Source organism: Gekko japonicus, unplaced genomic scaffold, assembly GCF_001447785.1.
Source record: "Gekko japonicus isolate JY-2015 unplaced genomic scaffold, Gekko_japonicus_V1.1 scaffold319, whole genome shotgun sequence".
In the NCBI taxonomy this organism is placed as follows: Eukaryota; Metazoa; Chordata; class Lepidosauria; order Squamata; family Gekkonidae; genus Gekko; species Gekko japonicus.
Window position 1 is genome coordinate 1,246,444 of NW_015160218.1, and position 16,314 is coordinate 1,262,757.

The window sequence follows — 16,314 nt, forward strand, 5'->3', positions numbered from 1 at the left end:
GTGTGTGTTGGCGGGGTTTTAATTTTTTTTCTCAGTTTGCGCATGCGCATAGGCGCTCATCTGTAGAATGGGGGGAGCGAAACTACCATGGCGCATGCGCAGAACCACCAGGGCAAATCAATCCAACCCCTCCAACAAAAGACTTCCCTTTAAACATTTGACCCGAAAATGGCCTCCGTGAGATCCCGAACTCATCTAAACTCTAAAACAAGTGACTGTTTAAATGTCGGTTTTCTAAACACGGTAGCAGAGCTCCGCCGATGCGCACACTGCCGACGCTAAAAAAAAAGGTGGGCGAAAAGCGGAAGCCTTGGGCAGCTTTCGAGCGGGGAGGGGGTTTAAACCATTGGAAGTGGCTTGACACCAGAGGAGCAATCACACAGGGGGGAAATGCGGCTTTAAATGGGAGAGCTGAGAAAACACCACTTTGGGACCTAGTAACAAAATACTCAGGGTTAAAGCAGTTTTGAGCCAGAAACCAACTGGGGACAGGAGGCAGATGTTGACTGTGTGATCGTGCAGATAAAATCCTTTGCTGAACTGTCATGACACCAGATGAAACGGCGCGTCTGAACGCACCCATCCTTGGAAGGGACCTCCTGGGTCATTTAGTCCAATCCCCAGAGGGAAGGACTCAAGACCTGGAATGCTTCTTTCAGTCCGTGCAACCTGTGATCAATCACCACTGTGCCATTAGCAACAGAAGAAATATTGTCTTTGATCTTTGACTGATGGTCATTGCAAAGATGTGATCAGGCGCTACCAGCTAATCAGTCCTGAAAGTCAGGTTCCCCCAACTGGCAGCTGTTCCTGCAATCAAATGTGCACAGCTGGACACACTTTCAGATCTTGCTTTCTGTGTGCTCAGCCTGTTGGTTGATAACACATAGGTTTCCCTTTGCTAAGATAAGAAACAACATATGGCAAGGCATATGGCTCCTATGAGACCTCTGTATACCTTGGACATGTAAGACAGCAGAGGGTAAAGCATTAGACGTACACTGCCTCATATCCTCTTGTTTTTGCAGGACACCCATTGGGGTGCGGAATGGATTTTCTCTTCAATCAAATGCATGTTGACCACAAAATGTGTCCTTTAAATGTTTATCAATTAGGAAACTTGTGATTAATGTCAAACTAATGCTAAACTGCTAGGGCTACGCTGCACATTGGGAGATGAAAATCATAAATATTTACCAAGTTATTTGTATTCTGGATGCTAATGGGCCGCTTTAAATTCTCATTTAGCATTAAAAATGACCCTGTCAGTACTGTAGCAAACATGCGATGAAACAAAATGTTTGAAGTGAATACGCAAGAAAAAAATCAGCCTTAATCAAGACAAGTTTAGTAATTCACATTTTTGGTGCAGCAAGAGATGACAGATAATTGTTCTTAAATGATTAATCATCTTCACAATCTGTTATTTTTTTAAAATATAGGTGAAGAAGTCAAGCCTTTTACTCCAGTAGAAGCCAAAGAAATTGTGATGTCTCTGAAGGAACCTGCAGTATTCTACAACATGGCTTTTGATTGGCCAGCACTTCACTGGAATGCTACTTACCTTGCCAAGCTGTTGGCTGGAAAAAGAATTCGTTTTAGGGTAGGGATGAAGGACATGGGCACAGGTAGAAGACTGAATGTATAATCTTGTTACCAAGTTCTGTATACATTCGTAAATGTTGTTTTAATTCATCTTTATCAGTATTCTGTTTTTTGTCTTGTGACAAGACACACAAAGCACTGCATGATTAGAACAATACCAAGATAAAAATACTGAGATAAAAATAGATCTCTTAAACTAATTGAAAAGACATTGAGCAACCATAAAATCTATATAAACCAGTGGCTAAGAGGTTTTCAGAATTTACAAAACACTGAAAAAGTCTAAGCCGTGAACTCTGTATTGACCGGTAAGCATGGCAGTGGAAGCTTGGATCATTTCACTGTAGATGAAAGGGATTGGGCCTGGTACCCCCTGTACGTAAACTCTGTACCACTGAGCCATGGTCCCTGAAAGGGGTAGAAGACCAAATGGGCTTCCCTGGGAAGTATTTCACAAAATGCATGCCAGGACACCAAAAAATCCTGCTCACGGCAGCCAAAAATCATGGCATTCAGAGCAGGATCTTACACAGTGACATGTGATATTCCTGAAAATATCCAAACTCAGGACATTTAAGGCTCTAGAGGTTAAAATCAGCACTTACGCTTGCACCCCAGAACTAACCAGATATCTTGAGAGATCTTTCGACTCAAGTGTAAATGTGTTTCCGTTGCCCAGTGTGAGTCACTAACTGGTGTGCTGCGTTCTAGGCCAGCTGTTATGGATCATTCTTGTACTATAGGTTTAGGGTACATCCACAAAGCAGTTTCCTTTTCACTCATGAATGCAGGAAGCATTTGGAAATATCATCACGCTTTCCCACAAGATGCTCCGTTAGTGGGATTATCTCATTTCAAAATGGTTCTGGATTGTTCATATTTTTGGGAGTTCTGTTTGTAACAGGTGGGATATCTGTTAATGATTGAGTCCACGTTCTCACAAACGTTGACCATTGCACAGGCAGCTGAAAATTGGCAAAGTTCGTGCACAGCTGGAGTTGGCAAACTGTATGATTCAAACTTTTGTGAAAGAATCAATTCTGCTGCTACGATTGGCCAGAGCAGTCAGAACAAGTCAAAACAGGAGTGGCTAGAACTCACAGGAAGAGTCTGTGGTAATAACATTATTGCTGGTTGTTAACATGGCAGCAGAACCAGGCAGTGTCTGAGCCCCAAGTATGTTTTGGTCACTGGGGGACAAGCGGATGTTAACATGAAGCAACACAGTTGCCATTAACTAGCCAGTGGCTATTCTAGGGTTGCCAAGTTGGGTGTTGCACCATAGTGGGGGACTCCCGGCTGGCATCTGGAGCGCGCGCGCATTGCGCGCACGTCACCCAGAAGTGATGTGACGACGCCGGGCACGCTGGGGGCAGGGCCATAGAGTTTTCCCTCAGATGACCATGGCCCCGCCCCCAGCGTGCTTGGCATGATCGTGTCACTTCTGGGTGACGCGCACGTCGGGGTGGGGCTCCCCCTGGGGCCCAATCGGCCAGTGGCGGGGAACGGGCCTCTGGGGCAGGGGTTTCCCCGCCCCCCAGGGGGACTTGGCAAGCCTAGGCTATTCTGTTTCTAAAAATACATATTCCTCATCAGTATTTTAGAGAATTTATGTAGCTTTGAAATATTTTGATGGAAGATACTGCACAAAGCATTTATGGAAACACTTGACATCGGCAATATAAATATCATCCTTTACCCTCTGGATTCATTTCAGGATATCGGGGCTCTGATAAGGAAACAGAGATTCATCTCTTGCTCCTAAATATTGTAACAAATCCCAGAGCTATGCACTGCATACTGCTATACTGGCAGTTATGTAGATTAAATGTGGAACACCCAGTTCTTAAAATGTAGCCCCTTGCTGCTTATGGCTTCGACATGCGCACTCATGCTTTTGGGGGTTTCTCTTTCTTTTTTTGGTATTTTTGTATTTTTATGTGCCTGTGTGTGTGTACCTGGAAGTCATGGTGACCTCTGGTGACTGACCCCTACTGGGGTCCTGGAGGATATTCAGAGAGGCGGCGGGATAAAGCCTGCCCCCGCCTCCTGGCTCTGGTATTCCAAGGAGGTCTCCCATCCAAGTACTTGCCAGAGCTGACCCTGCTTAGCTTCCAAGATCTGACGGGATCCAGGTCAGGAAGCACGCCTCCTTTTTGTAGTAGATGGAGAGAGCAAACTTTGATCCAGGCTCTCATTCCCCCCCCCCATTGATTGCGCGTGCACAATTCTGATTAGTAATTCCAGAATTTATTGGTACTTTAGAGGTCAGAAAGGGGGTAGGAGACGAATGCTTCCGGTCCCCCGCGCTGGACATTCTATAGGCACCTTTGCTACGAACTGCAAATAAGGTTTGAACAAACAACAAAAAAGATGACTGGTGACATCCAGTGAGTTTGATAACAACCCATCTGACAAAAGTGGCCCTCAGTCCACAATGATGGGTTCTACTCAGGAAAAGGGTTTATATCGTGAGGTCAAAGTCTATTTCTGTCTTCCCATCTATTATTTGAGAAATCCAGTATCAGGCACAGTCTTCTTTTTTTCTTGAAACATACACCAAAGTAGGCTAAAATAGGTCAAAGACCTCATAGGGGAAAACCCCTTCTGAGGTTACGAAGTCATTAGATGTGCCTTTCTGCAATCAAGAAAGGGGTGGCCAAACTGCGGCTCAGGAGCCACATGTGGCTCTTTCACTCATATTGTGTGGCTGGGAAAGTGAAGGGGAGGCATGCCTCCCCGATTGTTCTTCCTTTCCCCAGCCAGTGTTCCCCTTCCTGGGCAGGCTTGAGGTAGGGGGAAAACAGAGAAAGAAAGCAACATTAACTTTAAATGCGTTCTCACCTTCCCCCCCACTGGCCGGCTTGGAGAAGGCATTTGTCTCTTTGAATCCCTTCTCCAAGCCAAGCCAGCCAGCGGGGGAGGGCTTGAAATATACATTTAAAGTTAAAGATGCTTTCTTTCCACCTCTCCCTCCCTCCCCCATCTATTTGCTTTCTTTCCACCTGTCTTTCTTTCTTTCTCTCTCTTTCTCCCCTCCCTCCCTGTCTAAAGTTAAATGTGTTCTCCAAGCCCTGCCTGTCATGCCTGCCCCCGACCCGGCGCCTAGGAGCTCTGAAACTAAGGATTCCATCGGAGGCACGGGAGTCTTTGTCAAACCTAAGTACCAGAAAGAATGAGCACCAGCCTCCAGAACAGCCTGCAGCTGAAACCGATCAGGCAGTGCCTGGCCCCAGCAGCATGCCACCCGATTCTCCACCACCCGTTGACCAGCTGAGGGATTGGAGATGGCGGGACTTGGCAACCAGACGCAAAGAGGCATGCTTGCGCGGCTGGAGATCAATAAGCTCGGAGTTCTAACGGGATCAAGGACTTCGCGAGGCAGTGCTAATGAGGCACTAATGAGTTAACAACCCAGTGAGCTATTTGAATAGGTCACTGACTGCTGGCTAATCGTGCTGGCAAACACGTCCTTCGGACCAGAAGCTATGCACCTCTGACTCTGTTCCTGGTATCCGGCTACTGACTGACTTCCTGGCTCCTGACTCCAGTCTGTGTTTTGACGACCCCCTGGCTCTTGATCCTCGGCTCTGCACCTTGACTTTGACGCTTGCCTATCTGGACTCTGACTCTCGGTAACGCTCTGACTACGGCTTGGCGTTATGTATTGGGACTTTTGCTCTGGTTGTTTTGCTCTCTCTCTGGCTTGACTCTCGGACTGGACTGTGAACTCCTCCTCTCTGCCTTGCCCCCCTGGCCCTGTCATGACACTGCCACACCGGCCAGCTGGCTTGGTTCAGAGAAGGCATTTGTCTCTTTAAATCCCTTCTCCAAGCCAAGCCAGCGCGGCAGTGGGGGGCTTGGAGAACACATTTAAAGTTAAAGGCGTCCTCCAAGCCTCTACCCCACAGCCCCGCCTGCCAGTTTGGAGAAGGCATTTGTCTCTTTAAATCCCTTTTCCAAGCCAAACCAGGTGATGTGGGGGTGTGGGAGGGTTTGGAGAGCACATTTAAAGCTGTTTTCTGTGCACCTCTCCCTCCCCCATTTCTCTCTCTCTTTCTCTCTCCCCCTTCCTTCCTCCCTCCCTTATCTATTTGCTTTCTTTCCACCTTTTCCTTTCTTTTCACCTTTCTCTCTCCCCCTTTCTCCCTTCCATCCTTCCTCTCTTTCTCTCTCTCTCCCTTCCTCCCTCCCTCCCCCATCTATTTGCTTTCCTTCCACATTTCTTTCTCTTTTTTCTTCCTTCCTTCCTTCCTTCCTTTCTCTCTCTCTCTCATCCTTCCTTCCTTTCCCCTCCCTCCCCTATCTGTTTGCTCTCTTTGTTTCTCTCTCTCTTTCTCTCCACCTCTCTCTCCCTTTCGCTCTCTCTTAGACAAATAAATATCATTAGCAAACAAATAAAAATAATTGGACAAATAAATATCATTGTCAATATCTGTTTTACACCTTTTGTTTATATTTTGGCAGTCTCATTTAATGTTATTAAAAAAGCAAATTTGCATACCATTCAATCAAAACCTGTGTGTGATATTTGTTCATGTCTTGCGACTCCCAAACATCTGACGTTTATTCTGTGTGGTTCTTGCATTAAGCAAGTTTGGCCACCCCTGCACTAGAAGAATGTACAACCCACTCCAAGAGGGCTAAATTGGCACAATATACTTGTGCTGCTCTTACAAAAGGTGCACTGCTCAGTTGGTTCCTTTCATTCCATTTTTTTTTTTAAATGAGCTGATGCTTCCAAGATAGCCCACATTTTTCTGATTTACTTATTCCATTATCATTGGCTGACTGTGCTGGAGATAGCTTTTAATTATTCACTAAGCGCCCAATGAATAATTTTGTATTTCTTGCTGACTTATAGATAAATTAAATCAAAGTGCATGCTCTGAGGATCAAGGAACCAGCTGTACAACCTTTTGCCTACTCTACTAATAGTTATAATTTTGCAAATAAAATATTCACGTAAGAGACTTCATATTTCCTGACTTTTACAAATATTTGCCTTATCTCAGGAACAGGCAATGCTAAGAGCACGCTTTTGTTCTTCTCAAAAGAATTCAGGTATTTGAACTTCCTTCAACTGCACACTTTTTGTTTAATCCGTGCCATGTTTTAGTAAGATAATGCACCTTTAATTTTGGATATCAAGGGGCAGCACTGGGCTGCAGTATGTGAAAGTGGGTACCAGAATTTAACAGCCAGTTTCCACATAGCCTAGATTTGTAGGTAATACATGTGAGAGCAAGCTTCAGACCTGCTTGTTGAAGAATCTGCTCAGCCTTTTTTTGGAGCAGACAGATCATGTGCATAGGGGTCTGCTAACAAGAGCAATTTCCTATATTAAAAGTTAGGGAGGGAAGGCAGCATGCTATATCCCGATCTCAGAAGCTAAGTCGAGTCAGTACTTGGAAGGGGGACCACTCCTCTGCAGAGTGCCGTGGCCTACCACCTCTGCTTCTTGCTTGCCTTGAAAGCCCCTTCCTGGGGTTGCCCTAAATTGCCTGTGACTTGACACCACTTTATGCACACATATTAAAAGATAAAAATACGATAGATACATGAGCAGGTCCACCATATGTATTGTCTATATACCTAAAGCATGTATTTACCAGCCCCAAAGTAAGTTGAATTTCTATGTACATATTTTATCTATGCACATATCTAATCTGGGAGAACCAGGTTTGATTCCCCACTCCTCCACTTGCAGCTACTGGATGACCTTGGGCAAGCCATAGTTCTGTCAGAGCTGTTCTCTCAAGGACAGTTCTGGAAAGAGCTCTCTTAGCCCCACCTACTTCACAGGGTGTCTGTTGTGGGGAGGGGACGGGAAAGGAGGTTGTAAGCCACTCTGAAACTCCAAGTGAAGGGCGGGGTATGAATCCAATCTCCTCCTCATCATCATCTTAAAACAGCCTTGGACTGCCGAGTACCAGATAGATCTAACATTTTTAGCAGTAAACCTGATAGTGAACTCAAAGGAAGAAGTGATATCCAAGCGGATCAAACAGAAAGTGACAGTGGTAAGGTTTTGTTCTTTTGCCGGAAGGAAATGAGGCCAAATGTATGAGGATCGTGATGGCTGCAATTCCCATGCAGAGTCAGAGCAATGAGGAATGAATGCCCTAGGAGCACTGCCCGGCACACAAGAAACAAAGGCGTCCATATTTAAACAGACGAACATGAGTCGCACAATGAAGGGTAAATGATTGTTCTGTCATTACCATTCATGCAGTCCCTTGCAATTTTCTTTCCCCAATAACAATGGTTTTGGTCCAATATATAATTTTGTATGTTGATGTTGTTTTTTTGAAGGAAGGACTAGCTCTGACAAATGAAGGTCTCTGATTAGTCATAGGAAATATGTACACAGGCAAAAGCACTGCAGTCTCCCCCCACAGTATAATGAAACATAGGAGTTGAATCTTCTAGGAGTAAATGGTGGCAGTTGAGTTCACACTAATCTCAGTTTGTTAATGTGCCGCCTAACTTTTTAAAAGTTTTTAAATAATGCAAAACTTTACAGTGTCTTAGTGCTAGAACCAAATTAAGGACCAACTAAAAGAAGAAGAAGACTAGGTTTTTATTACCTGCTTTTCTCTACCTTAAAAAGGTAAAGGTTCCCTTGCTCGAAAGCAATTTCCCAAACTTAACGGAACTTTTTTTCCTGCTGCTTCATAACCGTCTGAGGTACAGTTTTTCCTGTAAATAGCTATCAATTGCTAGAAGGTTTTTCAGCTAAGACAGCAAAGCTGTTGTAATTTCATTCGTAGGTTTATAGTGCATTTAACCAGTGGTCTGAGCCGACAGAAAGTTATTGTTTTTATCTGCAAAACCGCCAAGCTCTGTTTGTTATTATTGGTGTTGTGTTCAGTGTGCATGTAATGTTGTCTCTTTTTACATTGTTTTAGCTCCTCTGTTTGAAACCGAGTGCAGTTATGTGGAAGGTACGCTTGAAGAGTTTCTGGCCTGGAGTTTAAGAGAGCCTTCTTGCTCTTCTGGACCGTTCAGTGGTTATGAGCCATGTAAATACTGGGCCTATGCTGACTATAAGTATATTGCTACACTATTTGAAGACAATCCAGAACAATTCAAGGTAAGAACATAAGAAGTTCCCTGCTGGATAAGATCAGTGGTCCATCTAGCCCACCTGTCTCACACAGTGGCCAACCAGTTCCTCTGAAGGTTCACCACCAGGGCATAGAAGCTGAGGCCTTCTCCTCATGTTGCCTCCTGACACTGGTGTTCAGAGGTTTCTTGCCTCTGAACATGAGGCTTCTTTTGGTCCTTATGGCCAGTAGCCATTGATAGACCTCTCCTCCATGAATCTGTCTAATCCCCTTTTAAAGCTGTCTGTGCCTGGGGCCATCTCTGCATCCTCTGGTAGCAAATTCCACATTTTAATCACTGGCTGTGTAAAGAAATATTGTCTGTCCTGAATCTGCTGCCTGTCAGGTAGACCTGTCATTGGTCTGGAATGTGGTGCCCTCCCGTTTTCTGTCTCAGCTCTCCCTGGCTCATCAACTGTTTGCTATCTTATGCTTGACCTTGTAGATGCTCCAGCTGCACTTTTACTCGGCTGGGAGAGTTAACGGCTTTTTGCTTTGCCTGCTTGCTTTTGCCCGCGCGCGCGAGATGTATCCATTGGCTCATGCTTACCGGGGGAGATGTTTGATTCTAGTATAAGTCAGAGGCCCCTAGTATTGGCGGCCATTCCTGACACAAGCTGTACACGTGTCTCTAGTACTGGATTTACCAATAAACAGTTATCTTCTCATGAAGCCCTGTGTCGAGTAACCTGACTAAGGACCCTGACACTGCCCACCAGCTTCATTGAATACTCTCAAGTTCTAGTATTTGGGGGAGAGGAAGAAAAATTTCCCTTTGTCAACTGCCTCCTCCCCATGCATAATTTTAAAAACCTCTATAATTTTCCCCCTTAATCATATCTTTCTTAATCTGAAAAGTCCCAGACTCTTCAGCCTTTCCGCATAGAGGTGCTCCAACCCCTTAAACACCTTGATTGCCCTCCTCTGTACTTTTCCCAGCTCTGTGATATCCTTTTTTTGCAGATATAGTGACCAGAACTGCACCAAATGAGGCTGCACCATGGATCTATACAGGGGCATTATAATATTGGCCATTTTATTTTAAATTCATTTCCTGATAATCCCCAACACAGATTTTGCCTTTTTCACCACTGCAGCACACTGGGCTGACACTTTCACTGAGCTTGCCTTCCCTCAGTGTCAGCAAGTTAACCTTAACCTATACTTGAAGCTGGGAGTTTTTGTTCCAGTGTGCATCACCTTACACTTACCAACACTCAGGGGTCATTTCCTGTAGGAGCGCAGAGGAGCGGAGCTCCAGCAGTAAAGAGCCCAGGGGGCGGGCACATGCAACAAGCCCCACCCCCTTGCTCCCAGCAGCCCTCAGTCAGAGCAAGAAGCAGCCAGGTAAGTTGCAGAGCCCCCCGGCCCAAAACAGTCCAGTGGCACCTTTAAGACCATGTTTTATTCAGCTACAAGCTCTCCCTCCTCTGCGAAGCCCCCAGGGGGACTTGGCAGCCCTAGACCCGACCTCCTAGAGAATTTTACGGGGCCCCTCCCCAAGCCTTGGGTCCCCCTCCCCCCGGGCCTCGTCACCCCCAATCGCCTGTCAGCCTTGGCACTTAGCGCAGACTGCCGATCAAATCTGGGTCAGGGGAGGATGAAGACAAATCCAGAAGAAGGAAGAGCAGAGCCTGAGTCTCCACTTGACTGGAAACCCCTGGCATTTGAAGCAAACCGTGCTGCCTCACCCTCGCCTTGATTGGGCAGTTTTAACAGTGGGTGGGCTCTACGCAACACTGATGTAGAGCCCACCAGGTACAAGTTAAGTCAAGCCGTGCCACCTGGTTTCCCTCCAAGCAGCTGCAGCAGCACAGCAGAGCGCACAGACTACAGACTGCGCCTCTGAGCCTCGCCTGGTCAGCGCCTCCTTCCTGCAAGTCCTCCTCCTCCACCAATCCAATGTCATCCCTGGCAGCCCAGCTCCCCCTTCCGGATTTACTTGGCCGGTGTTGTTATCCCCCCCCACCCCCGGTCGTCATCCTCCAGTGGGTCTGGGCCTGCCTCGCAGCGCCTATGCCGCATTTCCAGTGCTCCTCTCCCCGGCACCGCGTCAGTGCAGCAGGAGGTGGGACCAGACCAGGCAGGTCGAGGCCAGGATTCCAGGTTAGAGAGTGAGAGCAGCTTGGGAGGGGGTGTGTGTGTGTGAAAGTTGTGAGGGTGGAAATTACTATAACTCTTTAAGCTTGGGGGGGGGGGAAACTGCTGTCTGGCCTGATTTTTGTTTCTGGCTGCTGGCACCAAGTTGGCACATTTTCTGATTTCACTGTTGTTTTATTTTACTGTTGGGGTGGGTGTCTGTGGCCCTGGGGTGGGCTGGTGGTTTGCTGCATGTGAGTCCTGGTGGCCGCTGCCTATCCTAGGCTAGGTATCCTTCTCCAGGCCTTCTGCTGGTCTGGTTCTTGTTTCTGGCCTGGTTCTTGTTTCAGTTCTGGGCATCTCCAGTTGGAAAGATATGGCACAAAGTCCTTTGTTTCTGAAAGAATAAGGGTGGAATGGGTGGTGGGGTATTTCCACTGAATTTTCCTTCCTTCTGTTTTCATTGTGGCCTAGTTTGGGGCCTGGCCTGGTTCTTGTTTCAGTCCTGGACATCTCCAGTTGGAATTGGAAAGCTAATGGCATCAAGCACTTTGGTTTCTGAAAGAATAGGGGTGGAATGGACTTATTATTTATTTATTAGTTATTATTTAGAAGTATGAGCATGACGTGGCAGCTCCACACAGGTATAATGGTAGGCCCCTTGAGGAAAACATTGGCTCCCTGAGCAAAACGTTGCTAGCTATGGGGCTGCCCGTTCACCCAGTTTGTGGAAATCCTCCTGAAGCTCTTCACAGTCATAGCAGCTAACTTTGTGTAATGGAAAGTAGGAATGTAGGGCACAAACCAGGAAAATGGAGGTTTATCCCAGTTCGTGGTTCATGAGGTCACACGAATCACGAACCTTCATGAACCTTCATGAACCTCCCCATTTAACAAACCACTTTGTTTCATGAGGTTTGTTATGCATTTACTTTAAATGGCTTTTGCATGCATTCCCTTTAAATGGCTTTTCAAGTGGCACTGTGCATGAGTGAAGTCCCAAGTGGCAAGTTCACCAGTTCCAGGTGAACTCGCTGCTTGGATTTCACTTGTGTGTGGTGCCCGCTTGCAAGGGGCATTTAAAAGGAATGCTTGGAAGTGGGAGCGAGCAAAAGGGATCACTGAAATGGCTTTCATATCACTCCCCTCCCGCCTTACACCATAAACACCATGAACCTCTGAAAACCACGTGGAGGGTTGTGAGAGGGTCATGGATAGGGATGGGCACGATCCTTGGTTCACGAATCACGAACCTGCTATGTTCATCACGAAACTAGGCTCATGACATGGTTCGTGCCCATCCCTCATCCTTCTAGTCCTGCAGAACCTATTGCTCTCGTGCTTAATCCTCTAGCCGCTATGTTTTTAATTAATTTATTATATTTATTATTGTTGTTGGAACTGTATATCCAGCCTTTCCATTATCAAACAAACACAGAGAACAGCTTACAACAAACTAAAAGCAAATAAAAGTAAACATTAGATGAATCAAATGACAATTGAAGAGCAGAAAGCAGCTAAGATGATACAAGACAAATTCATGCAACAGCAGTATGTAAACCAATAAAAACAGCAAGCATAAAATAGTAAAACAGTAAGTCCTGAAATAGAACCACTGTTTCTAATAGTAAACTTGAGGCTCGCATACCTATCAGTAAGGTAGTGAGACAAAGCCATACATGGACCCAGAAAAAGCACATCCTCTGAATGAATTGCACCACTCGAAGGACTTCACCGAGGAGCCCTTATAACGTCATCCTGCAGCAGAGCCTGTGGTTGTGGAAAGTGCTGTCAAGTCACAGATACCAGGTGAAAGTGGTATCAAACCCTGGAAAGCATGGTTATCCTGTGTCCATCCCGCACCAACAAAGTGTGAACGCCAAAAGCCGTGGTTTTCTTGTGCACTTATGCATAAGCGCATATCTCCAGGTTACCAAAAAGGAAGCCGCATCTTACAGCCATGTCTCTGCCAGGGGTGGGCCAACAGTGTGAGCACTCCCTTGCGCCTCCTCCCCGGTATGCTCCCGTAGTAGTCGGTGCAGTGTGACCGGGAAAACCCGGAACAGTTTGTTCCGGGTCTTTTTTGCCATGACTCCCTCCCGCTTCAAATTGCCTGTCTGAACTCAGCCATAGATGAGGAATCTTTGATGGAATATAGATATAACCAATAAATATCAATTTAACCTCAAAGACCTATGGAAAATCTTCAGGCTGTAGACATTACGCGTTGACAAAGAACTACTGCTGCCATCTGAAAGAATTTCCCCCCTTCTATGGGCTGAAGTTGGCACCCATAGGGTATTAATATTCCTTCACTATCGCTGATGTGATGCATGTATCCTGGCCAAGATCTGGCTCTTAATTCTGCATTCTTTTATTCGATAGCATCAATAGCAGTGGTAATTTCATATTTCGGATAATAGTCCTCCATAGTAGACTGTGATAATACTGCAGCTAACTTCACAGCAAGCCGAAACTCTTACCAAAGAACACATGATTAACAGATATTCTGAGGCTAAAAGCTGGCTTGTCTGTGCTGTGGAGAAGCATTCAAGTGTCAGAACAAGACTCCACAAGATTTCTTAAGTTCGCCGTACATGCCAAAGAGACATGCATTTATTGATTTCTTTTCTTATAAATTCCCATGATTCTCTGCTGTTTTTATTTAGATTTTATTTGGATTTTTTTTCCTAAGGTGATTTGAAGGGTAAAAGAACACCAGTTATGTTTTTTTTATTTATAGTGATTAATAGAGCCATTTAGAAGTTGTTTGAAATTTAGATTGCACTGTTTATCATTTACAGTTGTGTGGCTTAAGGTAATGATTCCATTATTTTAACATATGAGCAGTATCTCACTTTGTTCATTTGATATTGCATTATAGAATTCTGAGATATAAATCAGAGGCATGATATGTGCATGCAGCTTAAATAGAAGTGAGACCTCTTAAATTGACATATGGTTATATTAGCTCTATTGTAAGCAGCAAGCAAAATAAATGTAATTCACAAGTAATGTGCCACCTGCCATGGTTGGGGTACTTTTAAACTGCTTCTCTTTCAGCTTTGTGTTTTTTTATGTAAAAAAGCACCCATTGTGCCAAGATTTCAGTACTTGCCAATTTCTTTTCAGTTCATTGGTTAAAAACTGTTTTGCCCATAATCATATCTGGTATTTATTGAGGTAGCAGCATTTTCACAAAGCTCTTTTTAAATCTAATATTATGTTCTCTCCCTTTCTACTTAAGTTGACAGAATACAGAAACTACTTAGGTGTGAGATTAAAGTGCAGGGATGGTTATTACCCTTAACTTTATCACTGAAATGGTTATATTGGATTTTAAATTTTATGTCTTATGGAAAGCTAGAACAACTTTTCCTTTGTGGGTTCTTGAAGCCTCTGACAAATATTTCCATTAGGGTATTATATTCCTTTCTATAAATCAAGTCATCTTCTAGTATTACCATACTCACTTGAAAGTTTAGCATTCCCTTTGATGATGTTGAATCTTAGAAAAAGATATGCTACCTATAGAACACTAACAGTGAATTAAGGAAATAAATGAATAAATAAATATGAATCGTGTATGACTTAACATCACATAAGGCTCCAAATATTTCTCAAACATACACCAGTATTCAATACATGAAATACATGAACTGCAATAAATTGGCTGGAGATTTAAAGCAATATCTAACATTTACTAGTGGACACTCCCAAAATAAATACTTCACAGATTCTAAGTTCACAATTTCAATGGACTGAAGAACAGGATCTTCAGATGCCCATAAAGCAAGTACATGAAGATAAACAGTGGCCCTGGTCACACGGCAAAGTTGCCGCAGGAGAGGCGCAGGAATCCCGCGGATTTTTTGGGCGCGATCTCACCCCAACATCTGGGAAGCGCAGTGCTCCCGTAGCTCCCCGCCGAAGGTGCGGAGTTAAAAACTAGTACCTACGAGGTTCTAGTTTCCGGAAACCGCGGGCCAAGGGCGGGTGTTTGATTGCGTGGACGTACGTGGCATCCGGCGCCCGCCACTGTTAGTCTCTGCAGGTTGCACAACAGCGCCCAACAGCGCATGCGCACAAAGAGCTATTGCTAGTGCGATCGTGCGGTGTGGCTTCTGTACCGCGCTGCAGGATACCCGTCTGATCGGCATTTCCCCCGAACCACGGGATCTCGACCGGGACGTGTGCTCGGGCTGCCGCTCGTTAGTTTCCTCCAGGGCAGTTAGCCACACCTCCCCCCCCGCGATATCCAGCCCGTGTGACCGGGGCCAGTATAAAGAATGTTGCAATCAGCAAGTAGATCCAGTCCTTAAGACTTGAGACATACAACAAGAAATAAGCTGCAGTCAACTCATCCTCCAGATTATTATTGGAGGCATTACTGGCTGAGAAGTTCCTGTGATTCTTTGGGAGTCCCCATTTGCCGTCCTGATGAAGGCATCGAAAACTCATTGAATACTGACCTACAGAACACTTGTGGGTAATCATGTTGGTCCAAAGAGAATCCCCACCCGCCCCCCAAAAAGTACATAATGCCTTTCACCAAAATAATATAGAACAGTGTACAGGCTTTTGAGCTCACTGGAAGCCTTAATCAGCCAGATGTATAAAAAAGGGGGGGGGGTTTCAGGTCCTGATCTTAAACTGTTGTCTGTATCCAATGTGCATTGCCCTGCAAACCTGAATAGATTCTCTTTGAAGCTGTTTTCAGGTTGTACCTTTAGCCTTCAGGGAAGAAGAAAGAAAAAATGGCAACTCCCAAATGAAAACATAGATGTCAGTACTTGATCAAATGTCTCTGTAGCACCAAATGGAACACGTGGGTACCTTAAAAAGCCAAAAGTGGAGGGAAAATATTATAGGCCTTATATTAACTTAACAAAACTGGAGATTTGTTTAGATGGTGCACCAGGTAAAGAGTCACTAGAAGCCAGGCTGGGTAATGTTGTCTAGTAGGGGAGGCAAGAAATGGCAAAAAGCACAGTCTCATGCCAAACATCTTCCTCCAACTCAAAAATCATCAGTCTTATGCATATATATTCTGAAGTACGTTCCACTGTATTTAGTGGGGCTTATTCCCCAGTAAGTATACATACAATTGTTCCCTTTGACAGCTAACTTCAGTATTTCCAAAACAGAGATTGCAGGTAGTTGAAGTGGTCTGAAGAAAACTCCCAAAATAAATCCATGTAATACCTTTTCGTTGTTGTTGTTGTTCAGTCGCACAGTCGAGTCCGACTCTTTGCTACCCCATGGACCACAACAAGCCAGGCCCTCCTGTCTTCCGTCGTGCTCCTGAGTCCGCTCAATTTCATCTTCGTTGCCTCGATAACACTGTCCAACCATCTCATCCTTTGCCGTCCCCGTCTTCCTTGACCTTCAATCTTTCCCAGCATCAGGGTCTTCTCCAGTGAGGCCTCCCTTCTCATTTGGTGGCCAAAGTATTTGAGCTTCAGTTTCATTATCTGGCCTTCCAGGGAACAGTCAGGGTTAATTTCTTTTCGGATTGACT

General features: G+C 45.1%; 1 protein-coding gene across 2 annotated transcripts in view; it reads left to right on the top strand.

Moving 5' to 3' along the window:
• Positions 1-1,451: 1,451 nt before the first annotated feature.
• The window catches only part of HSPBAP1 (HSPB (heat shock 27kDa) associated protein 1), a 52,420-nt gene continuing 37,557 nt past the window's right edge, over positions 1,452-16,314 (top strand). For both annotated transcript variants that reach the window (XM_015410861.1, XM_015410870.1), the window contains exons 1-2: positions 1,452-1,628; positions 8,517-8,701. In XM_015410861.1, the coding sequence (XP_015266347.1) occupies positions 1,490-1,628; positions 8,517-8,701 (324 nt within the window). In that variant the 5' untranslated portion in view covers positions 1,452-1,489. The remainder of the gene's footprint in view (positions 1,629-8,516; positions 8,702-16,314) is intronic.